The sequence below is a fragment of the Oryzias melastigma genome, linkage group LG24 (genome assembly GCF_002922805.2).
Source record: "Oryzias melastigma strain HK-1 linkage group LG24, ASM292280v2, whole genome shotgun sequence".
NCBI classification, from domain to species: Eukaryota; Metazoa; Chordata; class Actinopteri; order Beloniformes; family Adrianichthyidae; genus Oryzias; species Oryzias melastigma.
Window position 1 is genome coordinate 24590640 of NC_050535.1, and position 16530 is coordinate 24607169.

A 16530-nucleotide genomic window follows, 5' to 3' on the forward strand; every position below is an offset into this window, starting at 1 on the left:
ATTGGGGTTTTTGGGACTAATTAAGAGTTTAGCTTCTATTTTAGCAACAGGTTAACATTTTTTACTGATTTAGTTTACTGAGGAATTTTAGACTATTTTGGAGTTTAGCTAGTTATTTAAGCAATGAGCTAGCTTTTTGGGGGGTAATTTTGTATCTACTGGGGTTTTTTTTGGCTAATTTTGAGTTTAGCTCATATTTAAAGTCCCCTTACAATGAAAGTCCTGCTTCTCTTAGTTTTTTACATGTATGTGAGGCATTTTTCTTCTGAAAGAGAAAAAATATAATAATAAATAATTTCGTGTTTGTATTTCCGAGTATTTCTCCTTTTAAGTCGTTGTCACTCAAAGTCCCAGAGAAAAACTCTGTTTGAATTCCTGAAACTTTCATACGTCACAGTGGCTAGCTAACCCGGATGTAGCATTGGGGCCGGAGAAGATAATATAGCGCCCCACTTCTGTGCTGTAAAGGATTGTAATTCAGCAAAAGGCCATACTGATGTCAGCTTTCATTATTTTCCCAAGGAATCTTAGGGGAAAATGGATTGGATTTATTGGTCACATAATTATTCGATTATTTGCGGAAAAAGAGACGTTTTTCAACTGGATTTTTTTTTCAATTGCTTCCAAGACGGGATTTTTTTTAAGTTGGCCTCAAGTATTTAAAATGAAACTGAAAGTAAAATCCTATCAGCTCTCACAAACATGCTGTCTGCATTTGATTCAACCCACGGAGGAGCAGCTGCAGCAGCAAGAGCGGCACTCCTGCGCGGGTTGAATCTGCCGCTGCTTTGTTTATAGCATCTCCACTCAGGATCCACCGGGTGGTTTAACCGGACACCGGAACCGTTCTCCTGAACGTAACCCTTTGTCTGCATATAAAAACGTCACCACTGCTTCACACATTTAGAAACTGACGCACGATTAAACACTTTCAGTATTCTGGCATTCCATTAGATTTCTTGTTCAGGTAAATTCAACAATCAGCATGTGCTGGCATGAAATCAGTTCTGAGCTCCAGCCAGAGCTGCTGCTGCTGCAATGCAGCCTAAATGATCGTTTTATTTTATTTTTATTTTTTCATGGGTTTATCAAAGTCTGTGTCAACTTCAGCGCTCTTTTATAGTTATTTCACAAAATTTCCAGTCTTCTAGCAATCCATCTATCCATCTTCTTCCGTTCATCTGGGACCGGGTCGGGGGGGCAGCAGTCTGAGCAAAGATTCCTAGACTTCCCTCTCCCCGGTCACTTCCTCCAGCTCCTCAGGGGGGACCCCTTTGCGTTCCCAGGCCAGCCTAGAGAGGTAGTCTCTCCAGCGTGTCCTGGGTCTTCCCCGGGGCCCAGTAGGACATGTTTGGAACACCTCTCCAGTCTTTCAGCAAATTTAGCATTTTGGTAATAGCTTTTGCATTTTTTAGCAAATCCCTTCAGCAATTAAAGTCAATTGTGTTGTGATTTTCAGCAAAAAGCTTCAGCATCTTCAGCAACTACTTTCAGCAAAAAGCATTCACACTGTTGCAGTTAATGCAACTTTTCTAGTTTAATCTTGTTTTAATACCTGAAACTAATGAAGGACAGAGGGTGCAGGACTCAATGAAGGTTTAATAAACTGTTTTTATTGTCTTTATTATTAGTCAACTAATCAGAAAAATAATCGGTGATTAGTCGGCTATTAAAATAATCGTCCATCCATCCATCCATCCATCCATTTTCTTAACCTGCTGTATCCCTTATGCCAGGATTGTCAAACTCAATCGCACCGGTGGCCAAAATCCAAAACACACCTGAGGTCGCAGGACGAACGGAATAAACATTTATTGAACACTCTAAAACTATATATTTAAAACTTTAAAAACTTATCTTTTTATTATAACTATGAATAAAAACAGGCACTAATATTATTCCAGAATAAATCAATTTAAGCCTTAATTAAAATTTTTATGTCAAAATTATACAAGTTAGAAATGAACTAAATGTTAAAAGAAAAAAAATAAAATTTCTATAGCTTTATTGTCATTTTAAATGAAAATTTAAAATTATAAATAACCCACAATATCTTAATCTCCTTAAAATATATCCTGGTAAAATTATCCAAATATGAACATGCTGTGAACAAAACAAACAAAACCCGGAAATAAAATGAATGTGTGTTTTTTAGCAAAGACAAATCAAATCATTCTGTTTTCTTTGCCATGTGTTCTGATGTCTGGCTGTTTTGATCTGTTTTGCTTTTAGTTATTTTATCTGGTGTCTTTATTTCATTCGGCACCATGAGTGAGACCTGTTTTGCTTCTTGTTGCTCTTCCAGGCCAATGTGTTTCGTTAAGCAGCTGGAGATTCCTCAATACGGCTACAAAAACAACGTTCCCACCAGCACACCACGGTCCAACCTGACCAAGGAGCTGGAGAAATACTCCAAGACCAGCTATGACTACGGAGGCTATGACAGCCAGCAAGGGAGCTACGGCAAGAGAGGCTCAACAACCAAGTCCCACCATGGGCGCGACACCTCCCCAAAGGGATACGACGGTGGGTACACATCACACACCTCTCATCAAGGATGCTAAAGTTTGGCTTTGAATATTTCTGGGCATGTCTTAGGTCCTGTGGATGGTGGAGAAGGTCTACAACTCTTTATTAAACAGAAAATTCAGTTTTACTTGCCTCAAACCGTTTCTCTCGTCTTTGGAATGACCTCCCGTACAACAGATAAACTCTGTCGAGTGTTTTAAAAGTCAGGTCAAGACGTTTTTATTCAAAAGAGCTTTTAGGTCATTTATTTTAGTCTTTTTTGTGTGTTTTACCGTACTTTTACTGTCGTTTATGTTATTTCATCTGCAGTATGTGTATGGCTGGCTGTAACTTTATTCTGTCTTCTTTGTGAAGCACATTGTGATTTTTATCTGGGAAAGGTGCTATAGAAATAAATATTTACTTACTTAAAAGAGTTTAGTCACAATTTAGAACTTCAGATATATATGTTTAAATGATCAAGACCCGAACAACATTTTTTAATGAACTGGAAATTTGGCGCTGTGCTGACTGCAAGCTGCCTTGATGACATCAAAACAATGCATTGTGGGAAATGTTGTCCTGGCAGTTCTTGTACCTCGACGTGATGCTGATCAGAAATGACTGGCACTAAATGAAGGAAATCTGCAGGACATCTTTCTGATGAGTAGTGAATCACTGATGTGAAAAATGAAGATTTCAAATCATCTGTAGTTATTTGTGTTATTGTTGCCTTTAAAACTTAACTTTCATTTCAATTTTATATATTTCTCTGGGACAATGGACATTAAATGAACCCAGCAGCTATTTTTTCACTCGTTGTCCACGGACAGATGTAAATTATTATTATAAAAATATAACAGTAAAGTCCATGCTAAGGAGGAGAGGCATATTAAAATTCATCGGAGTGTTAAGGACAACCCCGACTTCCTGTTCCTGTTCAGTCCCGCTGTTTGCCTTTAACTCAAGCAACTTTCCTCACCCCCGCCCCCGCCTGGTGCCTGGTCCAGGCGACGATCCAGGCGAGGTGCAAGTGATCACACCTAATGACGCTGCAGCCAATCACACTCTGGAGCTGGTCACAGATAGAAGCAGGAGTTTCTGTGGGGGCGTTCCTGAGCAAGACCGTCATTTACTGCAGACAGACGGAAGTTCAGCAGTTTTTGACTTTATAACATGTTTTTGCATTTGGGATGAGTGCTTGTATTCAGGTCCACATCACACATTGAGTGCTTGTTGAAGCTCTGTTCTCTAATGGCAGCATCATTTATGCAGAACTTTAAACAGAACAATAGCTGACTAAAGTGCGTACAAATCAAGAACACCCCAAATAAAATTTATAACATTCTTTTCTCCCCTTTTATAAAAGTTTCAGTTCTAATCAGACATTTAAGAAAATCATAATATTTTCTTAAATTCAAACCTTGAGGATTATTGCCAAGACTCTAGACGATCATTTTTCAAAAATATAACAAAATAGATATATTTCATTTTGGTATCTTTTGGATTATTTTTAATTACTTTTGTGTGGTATTTTTGAAAGATTGGTAGCACAAAAAATGGTTCCCATTGCATATGTGGAAACTACATGATAATTACAAAAGACTTTGTTTAAACCCATAGAATACATAGATTGTCATGTTGCCGCATTTGAACTGTGAATCTTTATTCTGAGTTCACATCTAAAGTGGGGAAAAGTGAGGCAGCTGAGAAGCTGTCAGAGGATTGGTTGTGCTGGGTGTGGATGGAGGGGTTCTGAAGCAACAACATGCTTCCAGACTTCTGATTTTTTGCTGCACAGCTTTCACACAGCTGCTTCTCCACCTGTCTGTATGCTTCATATTTAACGCTTCTGTGAGTCATGTAAGAAATGATGCTGCCGTCTGCAAGTCGACAGAAACACGCTCAGCCTCCACTCACCCCCCGGAAACTTTGTTTTTGCTGAACCTCACCAAGCTCATCCACCTGATTTCTGGTCAAATGGTCTTTCAGACACGATACTCCACCAGTTTCATCTCACTGGGACAGAAAAGCAGATTTTTTAAAATAGTGTTATAAATGAAGTCGATTTGAAATGGAAATGCTGTTGGACAGTTAGGATTTTAAAGTTTTCTACTTGTTGTTTCTTTTTAGTAAAGCAGCTGTGCTCAGAGACAGTGGTGATTTTGGACCCGGCCTGCATTTCTCTGTGAATCTCCTCAGTGGAGCAGTCTGTCTGAGCAGTGTTCTTTAAGGTCCATCGTCCGGCTCTACCTGATGCTCAGCGTGAACGTATGTGCTTGTTCTTACAGCAAAGCGCTACGGGAAGACGAGCCCCGCCAGCAGCACCACCAGCAGCTACGCCCCCAGCAGCAGCAGCCTGAGCTGTGGGGGAGGAGGGGGTGGAGGAGGCAGCAGTGCCAGCAGCACCTGCAGTAAGAGCAGCTTTGACTACACCCATGACATGGAGGCGGCCCACATGGCAGCCACAGCCATCCTCAACCTGTCCACCAGGTGTCGAGAGCTCCCAAACGCCCTGGGAGGGAAGCCTCAGGACCTGCTATCACAGGTGGGGGGCTGGAAATTGTGTATTTTTGTGTAGCACTTCTGCTTTTACAATGCTACTCATGTGTTCATTCACACACCAACTTGGTAGCGGCTTGCAGCTTACCCATTAGAGCGGGGTTCAGCGTCTCCCCAGAGACACTTTGACAGGTGACGGAGGTAACCAGGAATCGAACAACCAACCCTTGAGCTGTTAGATGACCAATGTGCCTCGGGTCTGCAGCCAATTCTTCAACTCTAGACTTCTGCAAACCTCTGGTGAAAGTGGTCTCATGTCACCCAATTAAGATCATTTTCATTCACTTTGGTCAATGTTGATTCAAACCGGGTAGGATTATCTGCTTTGCATTTCCTCTCGACCTAGAATTTGACTAGCTTCGCAGACATCAGGTTTTTATTTTTTTTAGATTCTTCACGTATTGCAGATGTTTGAAGCTCTGGTCTGTCATTACTCTCCCAACAATGAAAGCTCCACAGTTTTGTTAGTGTGAGCCCACCTCCTTCTCCTGTTGGCTGAAGGAAGCAGAAGTCGTATCCTAACAGGACAGCAAAGGGTGGAGGACAGGAGTCCTATGATGCTGAAAGACGACTTTCTATTTGACCAAATACTACAATTAATTAGTTTTCATTCGTTATTGCTGGCCTTGCAGGTTTGTTTGTTTTTTCTTGGGAGTCGGGGGTTCGCTCAGTGATTCTTGCATTCATGTTGTACTGTGTAGTGTAGAGATTGTTGGTAATCATCATCGGTCTGTCAGAAAGTTAAATGAGTTTTGGAATGTTTCTAAGGCAACGAACTGGCAGAGTGAAGGTGAAAGAATGAAGCTTAAATAGTCCAGAATTCAGCTGTGGTGAATGAGCAATCAGTGGAGTCAGGAGAGTGAACAGGGATGGCAATCCGAGAGGGCCAAAACGACCCTAGATCTTGAGATAATTAGCACAAAACACAAGTTTCAATTACAATGATTCCACATTCAGAGAGCTTGATGCCCCATCCAAGGTCACACTCAAGGATGTTTCAGATTTTCACTATTTACACCTAGTTGTTTCACAGTTTTACTTTGCCACCATCTTCTTCTTTCTTACAACTCCCCTCTTTTACCTTTCTTTTGTGCCCTTAACCCCCCCCCCCCCTTCTTTCCTGTCTGGTCCCAAAAATGAATAAATAAATGAATAAAAAGAACAAATAAAAATATAAATAAAGTTTAGCATAAATTACAACAGGGGTTTATTAAAATATACACTTTGGGTGTCATACGATCAATAACACTGTTGTGAGAGTAAAGTCTGCCCAACACTAGAGGATCTCAGCTCGTATCTGTTTGCTCAGCTGTTGACCAGGGGCCCGTTCCAAGAAGCAGGTTCAACAAATTTAGAGTTCAAACCTGAACTTAGAGTCACTGGACTCTAAATCCTCAAACTCAGGGTTTTCGGTTCCAGAACAGCTGAAAATGTTTGATTCAATCAACTTGAAGTTGTCAGAACCAGAATCAGGTGTGAGCGTCGCGACCATAAAAAGCCCTGATCAATGGAGCAAAGACAGCATGATTCACCATGGCAACGGGAACAAACACCTGAGTTTAGTACTTCCGGGGACGGAAATTGATAAGTTCCTTCAAGCAAATGCGACTATAGGAGAACATTTTCTGCAAGAAAAGCAACACAGCTGCAGCGGTAGAACAGAGAGAAAATATCTGCAGTTATTTGAATCATTTCTAATAATGAATAATTAATGTCAGGAAGGTTATTTTGTCTCTTGTTGAGTAAGGAATGGTTTTTGATCTGTTACTAATTTAACCAGTAATCTCCGTAATCGCATGAATGACCAGTTTTGGTAACCCCCCCCACCTACACACACGGATATCACTGCACGCTAAAAAGAAACTGTAGCTGCCTGGAATATGTTAAAAAAAGCATTTATTTAATTTTAATTCTCAAGACTTAAAACATATTCGCAGAATTCTTTTTTTTTAAGCGTAAAAACAAATTCCGTAGCCAGGAATCGTACTCGCAAACTCCACAGAGGGAAGCAGCGTTGCTGACGACCGAGCTAATGATTGACACAAGTGCTGGACGGTAGATGAGTTCAGATGCTTTCTCTCTGTTTGACATTCCATAATTTCTATTGTTAAGGGTTTAAAATAAGGAAAAGAAAACTGTATTTTTTAATAGCAAGTCCCTGGAAAAACTCACTATGTATAATATCGCTGAAATAAAAATGAATTGGGAAACTGCAGTCAGTCGACTCGTGTCCTCCAAATCCTCTACCGACGTAAATAACATTTCCTCTGGATTAATCCATCCTCTTCTACATGATCCTCTATGAATGAACATGTCATTTTGGTTTCTGAGTGGTGAAAACGTGACGTCTCTAATGTGAATATTCTCTGAATGTTAATGAGGAACTCATATTTGAACATCTTTCACTTTAAAAAGGGGTGGAGACCACAGAGAACTCTAAGTTTCCTGAAGAAAACCTGCTACCGACCAGGTTTCGTTCACAGACTCAGTTACCATAGTGATTGATTCTGAGTTCATCTTAACCCGCTTCTTGGAACGGGCTTGGTTTTGCCCACTTTCCTGGGTTTGAGTTATCTCTCTTTCTGGAACCGAAAACTCAGAGTTTTACTGAATTTGGAGTTCACGAACTCAGAGTTCCAACAAAACCTGCTTCTTGAAACGGGCCCCTGGACAAGTAAAAAAATAAATAAATAAACACTTTTCTTTTACAGAGTCCAGTTGGTGATCTGGATGATGGCAGTGAGATGGACCTGGAGGGTCAGCCTGGTGGTCCAGAGGGCAGCGGGACAGTGCTGACACCCCTGCAGCCAATGTCGCCGCAGCGACACGCTCTGCTCAGCAGCCGCTGCTACCAGCTGAGCAACAACGACTGCTGGGACCTGCCGGTGGACTACACCAAAATGAAGCGACTGGGGGACGAGCACAAGGAGGTGAGAGGTGGGGCGCAAAGGAGAAAGGAGTGTCCAGGTTTATGTACCCCAAATGGACTGTTGGTAAATAAGACAGAAAACTGACTGTAGACATCATTATTCTGAGAAGACGTTGCTCAGCCTAACTTGAGTTAACCTGTCATGTTAAGTAAGTTACAGAATGAGCTGTGTTGAAGAAGAAAAAGAAAAAGGCGCTCTGATAATTGCATTTTAATTTCATTTAAGAGACAAGTAACGCAGGTACATTGTGAAAAAGAAAAACCATTTCCAGTATTGACTTTTATTTTGAATTATGAGTCCCAAACACTTCCACATTTGATATCTAGGCCTTAAGAGTGCTGCTGTGACTTCATCGTTTAGCGAATCTCGTACAAAGTTTCTCATACACCAGCTCCAACAGGAGCTCAGTGCAGAGGAGGCACTCACACCAAGTGCACCCTGCTTCCTTCTGACCAACCCTGAAATGTCTGTTCTGATTGATACCTGGATCAGAAACATTTTTTTTTTTTGGTGGTGTTGATTTATCCTGCGATACAAAGTGTGGTTGGAATACCTATGTGTGACCATTTAAAAATGTCTTACTAGATCACAATATGGCTAAATGTATTTAGTTTAATAATTTGGACCTTTTGGTAAATCCATCAAAATATAGTTTCCATATGCTTTGAAATAGGTATAATTTTTTTAAATTTATGTTTTGAATTTCACTTCAAGAAATCCTGTTAGCCCAATGTTAAATAACTGTCAAGTTAACGGGAGTGGCGGCCCGCGCAATTCAGAGTTGAGCCTTCAGTTTTCCTCCACCAAAACACTCATTATTATTAACTACTTTATGTTTCTAAGACCATCCTGTTATATATGATCATTATTTTGTGGAGCAATTCCATCATAAATGGATCATTTAAATACACTGAATTCACTATAATTGCACATATTGTAAAACAAACTATGTGTGCAAGACTCCTCCCACTGCAATAACAGCTGCAACAAACATCCAAGACAACCCATTAGACTTGAAAATAAGCATTTTTATTTGCAGTAAATCCAACTTATTCAAAGATGAACTCCATCCATGAAGGAAGTCCAGGAGTTCAGGGGGAGATTTCCCTGCAAAATCCCACATGCAATATATAACAGTTGTCATTGGAGACAGATCAAAGCGCTATGCTAAGCTGGAGAGGGATGCATGCAGGAAGTTTTTCTGGTGCTCCTGAAATTTCTGGGGTCGATGAGGATGATAAATGCTACTTTTTTCAATTCTGTCATGAAGCTGTCAGTACAGTAGTGAGACGCTGCAGCACATTGCATTCGGAGCCGTGATGCGTTCAGTGGCGACGTGGAACTTCTCATTCTAGCCCCTTTGTACCTTTACGTTGTCACAAAACTATGTTACCCTTGACATAGAGAACTGCTGGAAGGCTGAAAGTGGTGGACAAATCCTTTTCCCTGCTGAGACAGGCTCGCTAGCTTCAGGGTTGATTGATGTTTTTTGACAATGTCCAGTTTTTCTGAAAAGTCAATCTTAAGAATGGCTTACACAAAAAAAAAACACTGACCTAAATCAACTTCTTCACCTTCTTTCATTAACTGTTAAACAGTGAGTAATTCGAGCAAAAATCAAGTGCAGCTGCTGCCTACAGCCTGAAGTACAGAAGAAGTTAGCTTTTGGTAGCACGAGCTTTGACAGTCCAATCATCATCCGCCCTCATGAAGCTACAGAGTCTCAAACTAAAAGTCTGATTGGTTGAATCAACCTAAACGTTTATGGCTATGGTTTAATCATTCAACCAAAAGTCAGACTAGAATTAACATTTTAAGGTAAATATTGTGTGTAACTATGTGTTTGTCCTACTGTTGTCAGATGCATTTGTATCATTAAGAGTCAAATAAAATTTCCAGTTTCCCTAAATCAAGGCAGTCTATATTTTGAAACAAGACCGCCGTTGACAATAAAAACTTTTGCATAAAAAATATTATATAAAGAAAAAAAACTTACTGAGAAAATATTTTTAAAACTCAACAACATAATTAAAATGTATTACCTCAATTAAAACAAGTCATAACTTTGAAGTTACTTGTCGGGTATATTTGTCTCATATCAATTGTAATAAGTATTTTAAAATAGAAACTAGACAAAAATACTCTAAGAGACTTTGAGGTGTGGGTATTATGAGGGATAGGATCAAAATACTTTAAAGTCTCTTCAGTCCCGGCTGCATCTAGATTTTGTACAGAATGTGTTGTTGCATTTCCTGTTTTGGCTTGTGAACTTTTCATTTGCAGTAATGTGCTGCAGTCTGCTTGTTTCTCCTCCATGCTCCAGAGCGACGAGCTGGATCCCTTCCAGGAGCTGCTAGAAGAGCAGCGGTACCCGGCAGAGGTGACCACGCCCAGCCCCAAACACCACAAATACTCACCTTGCAAGGAGAGCAAGAAAGAGCTCATCACGTAAGCTCAGCTGAACTTCACTCTAATGACAAAATCATAAAGAAGCAAAAACAAATGAATAGATATGCAGCAATGGAGATTTGAAGTTGGTTCTGAATTTTTTGGCATTTGACCTGTCCTGGGGCAGGCCTCAAGATTTGATTTGATTTCTCCTTGTGTAATACAGCTTTGATTGATCATAGTGTAATACAGGTTTGATTGATCCGGGTGTAATACATGTGTGATCCTGTAGTCCCTCAGCAGTTGTTAAAAACTCCTAGTGTAATACAGGTTTGGTCCTGGTGTAATGCAGGTTTGATTGATCCCGGTGATATATTATTTTGGTCCTGGTGGAATACATTTTTGGTCCTGGTGTCATACTGGTTTGATTGGTCCTTGTTTAATACAGGTTTGATCCTGGTTTAATACAAATCTGGTCATGGTGTAATACAGGTTTGATCCTGGTGTAATACAGGTTTCATCCTGGTGTAATACAGGTTTGGTCCTGGTGTAATACCGGTGTGATCCGGGTGTAATACAGGTTTGGTCCTGGTGTAATACAGGTTTGGTCCTGGTGTAATACAGGTTTGATTTGTCCTTGTTTAATACAGATCTGGTCATGGTGTAATAGAGGTCCTTGTGTAATACAGGTGGGATTCTGGTGTAATACATTTTTGGTCCTGGTGTCATACTGGTTCGATTGGTCCTTGTTTAATACAGGTTTGATCCTGGTTTAATACAAATCTGGTCATGGTGTAATACAGGTTTGATCCTGATGTAATACAGGTTTGGTCCTGGTGTAATACAGGTTTGGTCCTGGTGTAATACAGGTTTGGTCCTGGTGTAATACAGGTTTGGTCCTGGTGTAATACAGGTTTGATTTGTCCTTGTTTAATACAGATCTGGTCATGGTGTAATAGAGGTCCTTGTGTAATACAGGTGTGATCCTGGTGTAATACAGGTGTGATCCTGGTGTAATACAGGTTTGGTCCTGGTGTAATACAGGTTTGGCCCTGATGTAATACAGGTTTGATTGATCCCGGTGTAATATCAGTTAGGTCCAGGTGTCATACAGGTTTGGTTTGTCCTTGTTTAATACAGATCTGGTCATGGTGTAATAGAGGTTTTGTCCTAGTGTAATACAGGTTTGGTCCTGGTGTAATACCATTTTTGTCCTGGTGTAATACAGGTTTGATTAATCCCTGTGTAATATCAGTTAGGTCCATGTGTCATACAGGTTTGGTTCTGGTGTAATAAAGGTTTAATCCTGGTGTAATACAGGTTTTGTCCTGGTGTAATACAGGTTTTGTCCTGGTGTAATACAGGTTTTGTCCTGGTGTAATACAGGTTTTGTCCTGGTGTAATACAGGTTTGGTCCTGGTTTAATGCAGATCTGGTCCTGGTTTAATACAGGTTTGATCCTGGTGTAATAAAGGCTTGGTCCTGGTGTAATACAGGTTTGGTCCTGGTGTAATATAGGTTTGGTGCTGGTTTAATACAGGTGTGGTCCTGGTGTAATACAGGTTTGGTAATGGTGTAATATAGGTTTGGTGCTGGTTTAATACAGATCTGGTCCTTGTTTAATACAGGTGTGATCCTAGTGTAATAAAGGCTTGGTCCTGGTGTCATACAGGTTTTGTCCTAGTGTATTACAGATTTGGTCCTGGTTTAATACAGGTTTGGTCCTGGTGTGATATATTGGTTTGGTCCTGGTGTAATACAGGTTTGGTCCTGGTGTGATATATTGGTTTGGTCCTGGTGTAATAAAAGTTTGATCCTGGTGTAATACAGGTTTGGTCCTGGTGTAATATAGGTTTGGTGCTGGTTTAATACAGATTTGGTCCTTGTGTAATACAGGTGTGATCCTAGTGTAATAAAGGTTTGGTCCTGGTGTAATACAGGTTTGGTCCTGGTGTAATACAGGTTTGGTCCTGGTGTAATACAGGTTTGATTGATCCCGGTGTAATATCAGTTAGGTCCAGGTGTCATACAGGTTTGGTCCTGGTTTAATACAGGTTTGGTCCTGGTGTTATATCGGATTGATCCTGGTGTAATAAAGGTTTGATCCTGTTTTAATACAGATCTGGTCATTGTGTAATACAGGTGTGATCCTAGTGTAATAAAGGTGTGGTCCTGGTGTAATACAGGTATTGTCCTGGTGTAATACAGATCTGGTCATGGTGTAATACAGGTTTTGTCCTAGTGTATTACAGGTTTGGTCCTGGTTTAATACAGGTTTGATCCTGGTGTAATAAAGGTTTGGTCCTGGTGTAATACAGGTTTGATCCTGGTGTAATAAAGGTTTGATCCTGGTGTTATATTGGTTTGGTCCTGGTGTAATACAGGTTTGGTCCTGGTGTAATACAGGTTTGGTCCTGGTGTAATACAGGTTTGGTCCTGGTGTAATACAGGTTTGGTCCTGGTGTAATACAGGTTTGGTCCTGGTGTAATACAGGTTTGGTCCTGGTGTAATACAGGTTTGGTCCTGGTGTAATACAGGTTTGGTCCTGGTGTAATACAGGTTTGGTCCTGGTGTAATACAGGTTTGGTCCTGGTGTAATACAGGTTTGGTCCTGGTGTAATACAGGTTTGGTCCTGGTGTAATACAGGTTTGGTCCTGGTGTAATACAGGTTTGGTCCTGGTGTAATACAGGTTTGGTCCTGGTGTAATACAGGTTTGGTCCTGGTGTAATACAGGTTTGGTCCTGGTGTAATACAGGTTTGGTCCTGGTGTAATACAGGTTTGGTCCTGGTGTAATACAGGTTTGGTCCTGGTGTAATACAGGTTTGGTCCTGGTGTAATACAGGTTTGGTCCTGGTGTAATACAGGTTTGGTCCTGGTGTAATACAGGTTTGGTCCTGGTGTAATACAGGTTTGGTCCTGGTGTAATACAGGTTTGGTCCTGGTGTAATACAGGTTTGGTCCTGGTGTAATACAGGTTTGGTCCTGGTGTAATACAGGTTTGGTCCTGGTGTAATACAGGTTTGGTCCTGGTGTAATACAGGTTTGGTCCTGGTGTAATACAGGTTTGGTCCTGGTGTAATACAGGTTTGGTCCTGGTGTAATACAGGTTTGGTCCTGGTGTTATATCGGTTTGGTCCTGGTGTAATACAGGTTTGGTCCTGGTGTTATATCGGTTTGGTCCTGGTGTAATACAGGTTTGATTGATCCCGGTGTAATATCAGTTAGGTCCAGGTGTCATACAGGCTTGGTTCTGGTGTAATAAAAGTTTGATCCTGGTGTAATACAGTTTTTGTCCTGGTAAAATATGTGTTTTGTTCTTTTGTGCTAATCCCTTAGCAGTTTGATCCTGGTTTAATACAGATCTGGTCATTGTGTAATACAGGTGTGATCTTAGTGTAATAAAGGTTTGGTCCTGGTGTATTAAAGGTGTGGTCCTGGTGTAATACAGATTTTGTCCTGGTAAAATGCGTGTTTTGTTCTTTTGTAATACAGGTTGCATCCCAGTCAAGTCCAGAGCTGGTGTCCTCTTATAGTCCCTTAACAGTTGTTAAAAACTCTGAACCAAGCGAGATAAGATGGTCCTCTTGAGAACGAGGGTCTCTGATCACTTGCAGATGAACTTTGGCACAGTTCACTTTAGTCTGAATGCAGACAGACTTTACTCCAACCAAAGCTCTGAGCGTTTCAATGAGCAACAGCAGCCTCAGGATGAATCTGAAGAAGCAGGAATCATGAAAAAGTTATGAATTGTCTGCTGGGTCAAAGTGGTGTTGTGAGGAGCTATGGTGGCCCCTCCAGAGATTAGAGTCAGAGGACCAGACTGTCCAGCTGCTTTTCCTCTTCTGGCTTTATTTCCGTCTTGATGTCAGCTCATTTTGACATCAATCAGTGATGATGAATTTTGTTCCAGAGAGGAGGAGACCTTAAACTGCTTGATGACTGTGCAGATAAGTGTGAAAACTGAACTAAAGTTGGGTATTTTTTTGCAGCCTGTCCAGTTGTCAGTTGATTGACAAAAATATCCGAAACATGTTGCCGACCAACTCCCAGGAGCTGCGGTGAGTAAAACCAGCTGAAAAGAAAAAAAAACCAAAACACTCGTCCTCAGATCAGTGCAAAACAGATTTCAGACACTTATGTTCTCCCTCCACTGTTCTCTTTGATTCAGGTGTCCAACTCCGGGCTGTGATGGCTCAGGACACATCACTGGAAACTATGCTTCTCACAGGAGGTGCAGAAACCCCCACCTACTAGCTCTGAGACTACCCTGTCCACAGTTGTCTGACTCTGAACTTTCTTCGTCTTAGTTTGTCCGGATGTCCACGAGCAAAAAAGAGCGGCATTAAAATCCTGCAAAGCAAAGAGGATAAGGACGAGCAGGAGCCAATCAAGTGAGAAGTTCACACGTACCAACGGTGTTCAGACAGGCTCTTTTGTGGGGTTTGAGCTGCTGACCTGCAAGCCCCTCCCTCACTGGATCAGTTCACCTCCAGATTACTCTTAACCTAAATTAGTTGATTTTACTCGAACAGAGCGAAGAAACAGATTGCCTCAAATTTTTTATGTTTTTACGTAGTTTAGTTCAATGAACTTGAAACAGTGAGTTAATACATTTGTCAATAGGAGATAATGCTAGTAAAGTTTACTTAATGAAATATGTAGTCATAACTTATAACCATAAGTACATTGTGTTTTCAAAAAAGTGTTTATAAAAGTTTAATTTCCCAACTGGAAATTGAACCCTGGCTTCCTGCATGTCAACCCTGTACTTAACCAACTAAGCTATCCAGCTGCCCATTAGACATTAACCCGCAACAAAAAAAATCCTTAATTTTGATCATTTGATTAACTATCTACTTCTCAACTTTAAGTGGCAAAGTCCTTAAGAGCTTGGACTCCCTTAAAAACTGTACAAAACGTTTTAAAACAGAGTAAAGAAAAAGTCCTATGAAAGCAGAAATGATTTCCGAACAACAAATGTGATGATGGACAATAGTTAGGCATGGTTTGGTCACTACATCAACATTTGCCTAAAATCTCAAAGGAGAAAGAATGTTTACATTTTGAACATCAAGAAAAACAAAAAGCAAAAAGCAATGCTTACTTCTTGACCGTTTTTGGCTAACAACCAGCGCCTTCAAACTCTTGGAAAAAATTGGATTGAAAAGCAACTTTTATTCCACATGAATATACAATTTTATGATGAGAAATCATTGACTGTAAAAAATACTGGACTTTTGGAGCCATGAAGTCCCCCATTGGAAATGCATTACCTCCACTCCTCGTGAAAGTAGGCCGCCGCTTTCACCGTCAAATCCTGAAACGGAAATCGTCATATTGCAAACGTCTGAACCCATCTTCAGCGATTGGTATGAGTCTCTCTGAGTCATAACTGAGTCATGGATCTATAGGAAGTACTGTCGCCAATCTGGAGTGAGTTTATTGTGACGTTCGATGTCAGACCCACAAACGCTTATTGAGCCATCTGATTGGTCAATTTATAACTCTAATAACTTGTGATAATGGAAAAAAATCTTTAAAAAAATTAGGATTAGAAAAAAGAAGTTAATCAGAAAGCAGCAGAGGAAGAATGATTATTCTGACATATAAAATGACTGAGAAATAACTGTCTGTTTCTCAATGTAAGTCAATGGGACTTTGGCCTTTTTGGAACCCAGTGGTACTTCCTATATGGAACACGGAAGTAGGGGGGTTTGCTCTGTCCAGTTATTCTTATACAGTCAATGTGAGAAACTCACCTTAACGCAAACTGATGCAAAAGCAAAAAAATGTACATAGAAGCACGTATTTAACAAAGGGCAGAATTAGAGCTAAATGTTTATTTTAATTCTTAACTTCTTTTAAGGTGTAGCCGGCTCTCTGAGGGGAAATCCTCTTTGTTTTTCTTTATTTTAGACATTCAGAAAATGGCAAACCAGTTTCCATCAAAGACAGTTTTGATATAAGCTCTGCCCACTCTTGCAGAAACTTAGGAGCAGAAGTGATCTCGACATAATATAAACTGCTTACAAAAATTAAAGGAACACTTTTTTATTGGACCTGGCATGAATTGAATTAAACCTGTCTGATAATTTTCTGGTTGGTTAAGCAGCTGAGGGCCTCGTTAATCAATTTCAG

At 40.4% G+C, this 16530-nt stretch overlaps 1 protein-coding gene across 8 annotated transcripts in view; it reads left to right on the forward strand.

Moving 5' to 3' along the window:
* Positions 1-16530, forward strand: part of myt1la (myelin transcription factor 1-like, a) — a 65980-nt gene that overhangs the window by 40523 nt on the left and 8927 nt on the right. For 6 of the 8 annotated variants that reach the window (XM_024291651.2, XM_024291646.2, XM_024291645.2 and 3 more), the window contains 7 exons: positions 2306-2526; positions 4800-5056; positions 7782-8000; positions 10297-10448; positions 14382-14450; positions 14561-14623; positions 14700-14783. In XM_024291651.2, the coding sequence (XP_024147419.1) occupies positions 2306-2526; positions 4800-5056; positions 7782-8000; positions 10297-10448; positions 14382-14450; positions 14561-14623; positions 14700-14783 (1065 nt within the window). The remainder of the gene's footprint in view (positions 1-2305; positions 2527-4799; positions 5057-7781; positions 8001-10296; positions 10449-14381; positions 14451-14560; positions 14624-14699; positions 14784-16530) is intronic. The other 2 variants (XM_024291648.2, XM_024291650.2) reach the window with 1 other exon arrangement.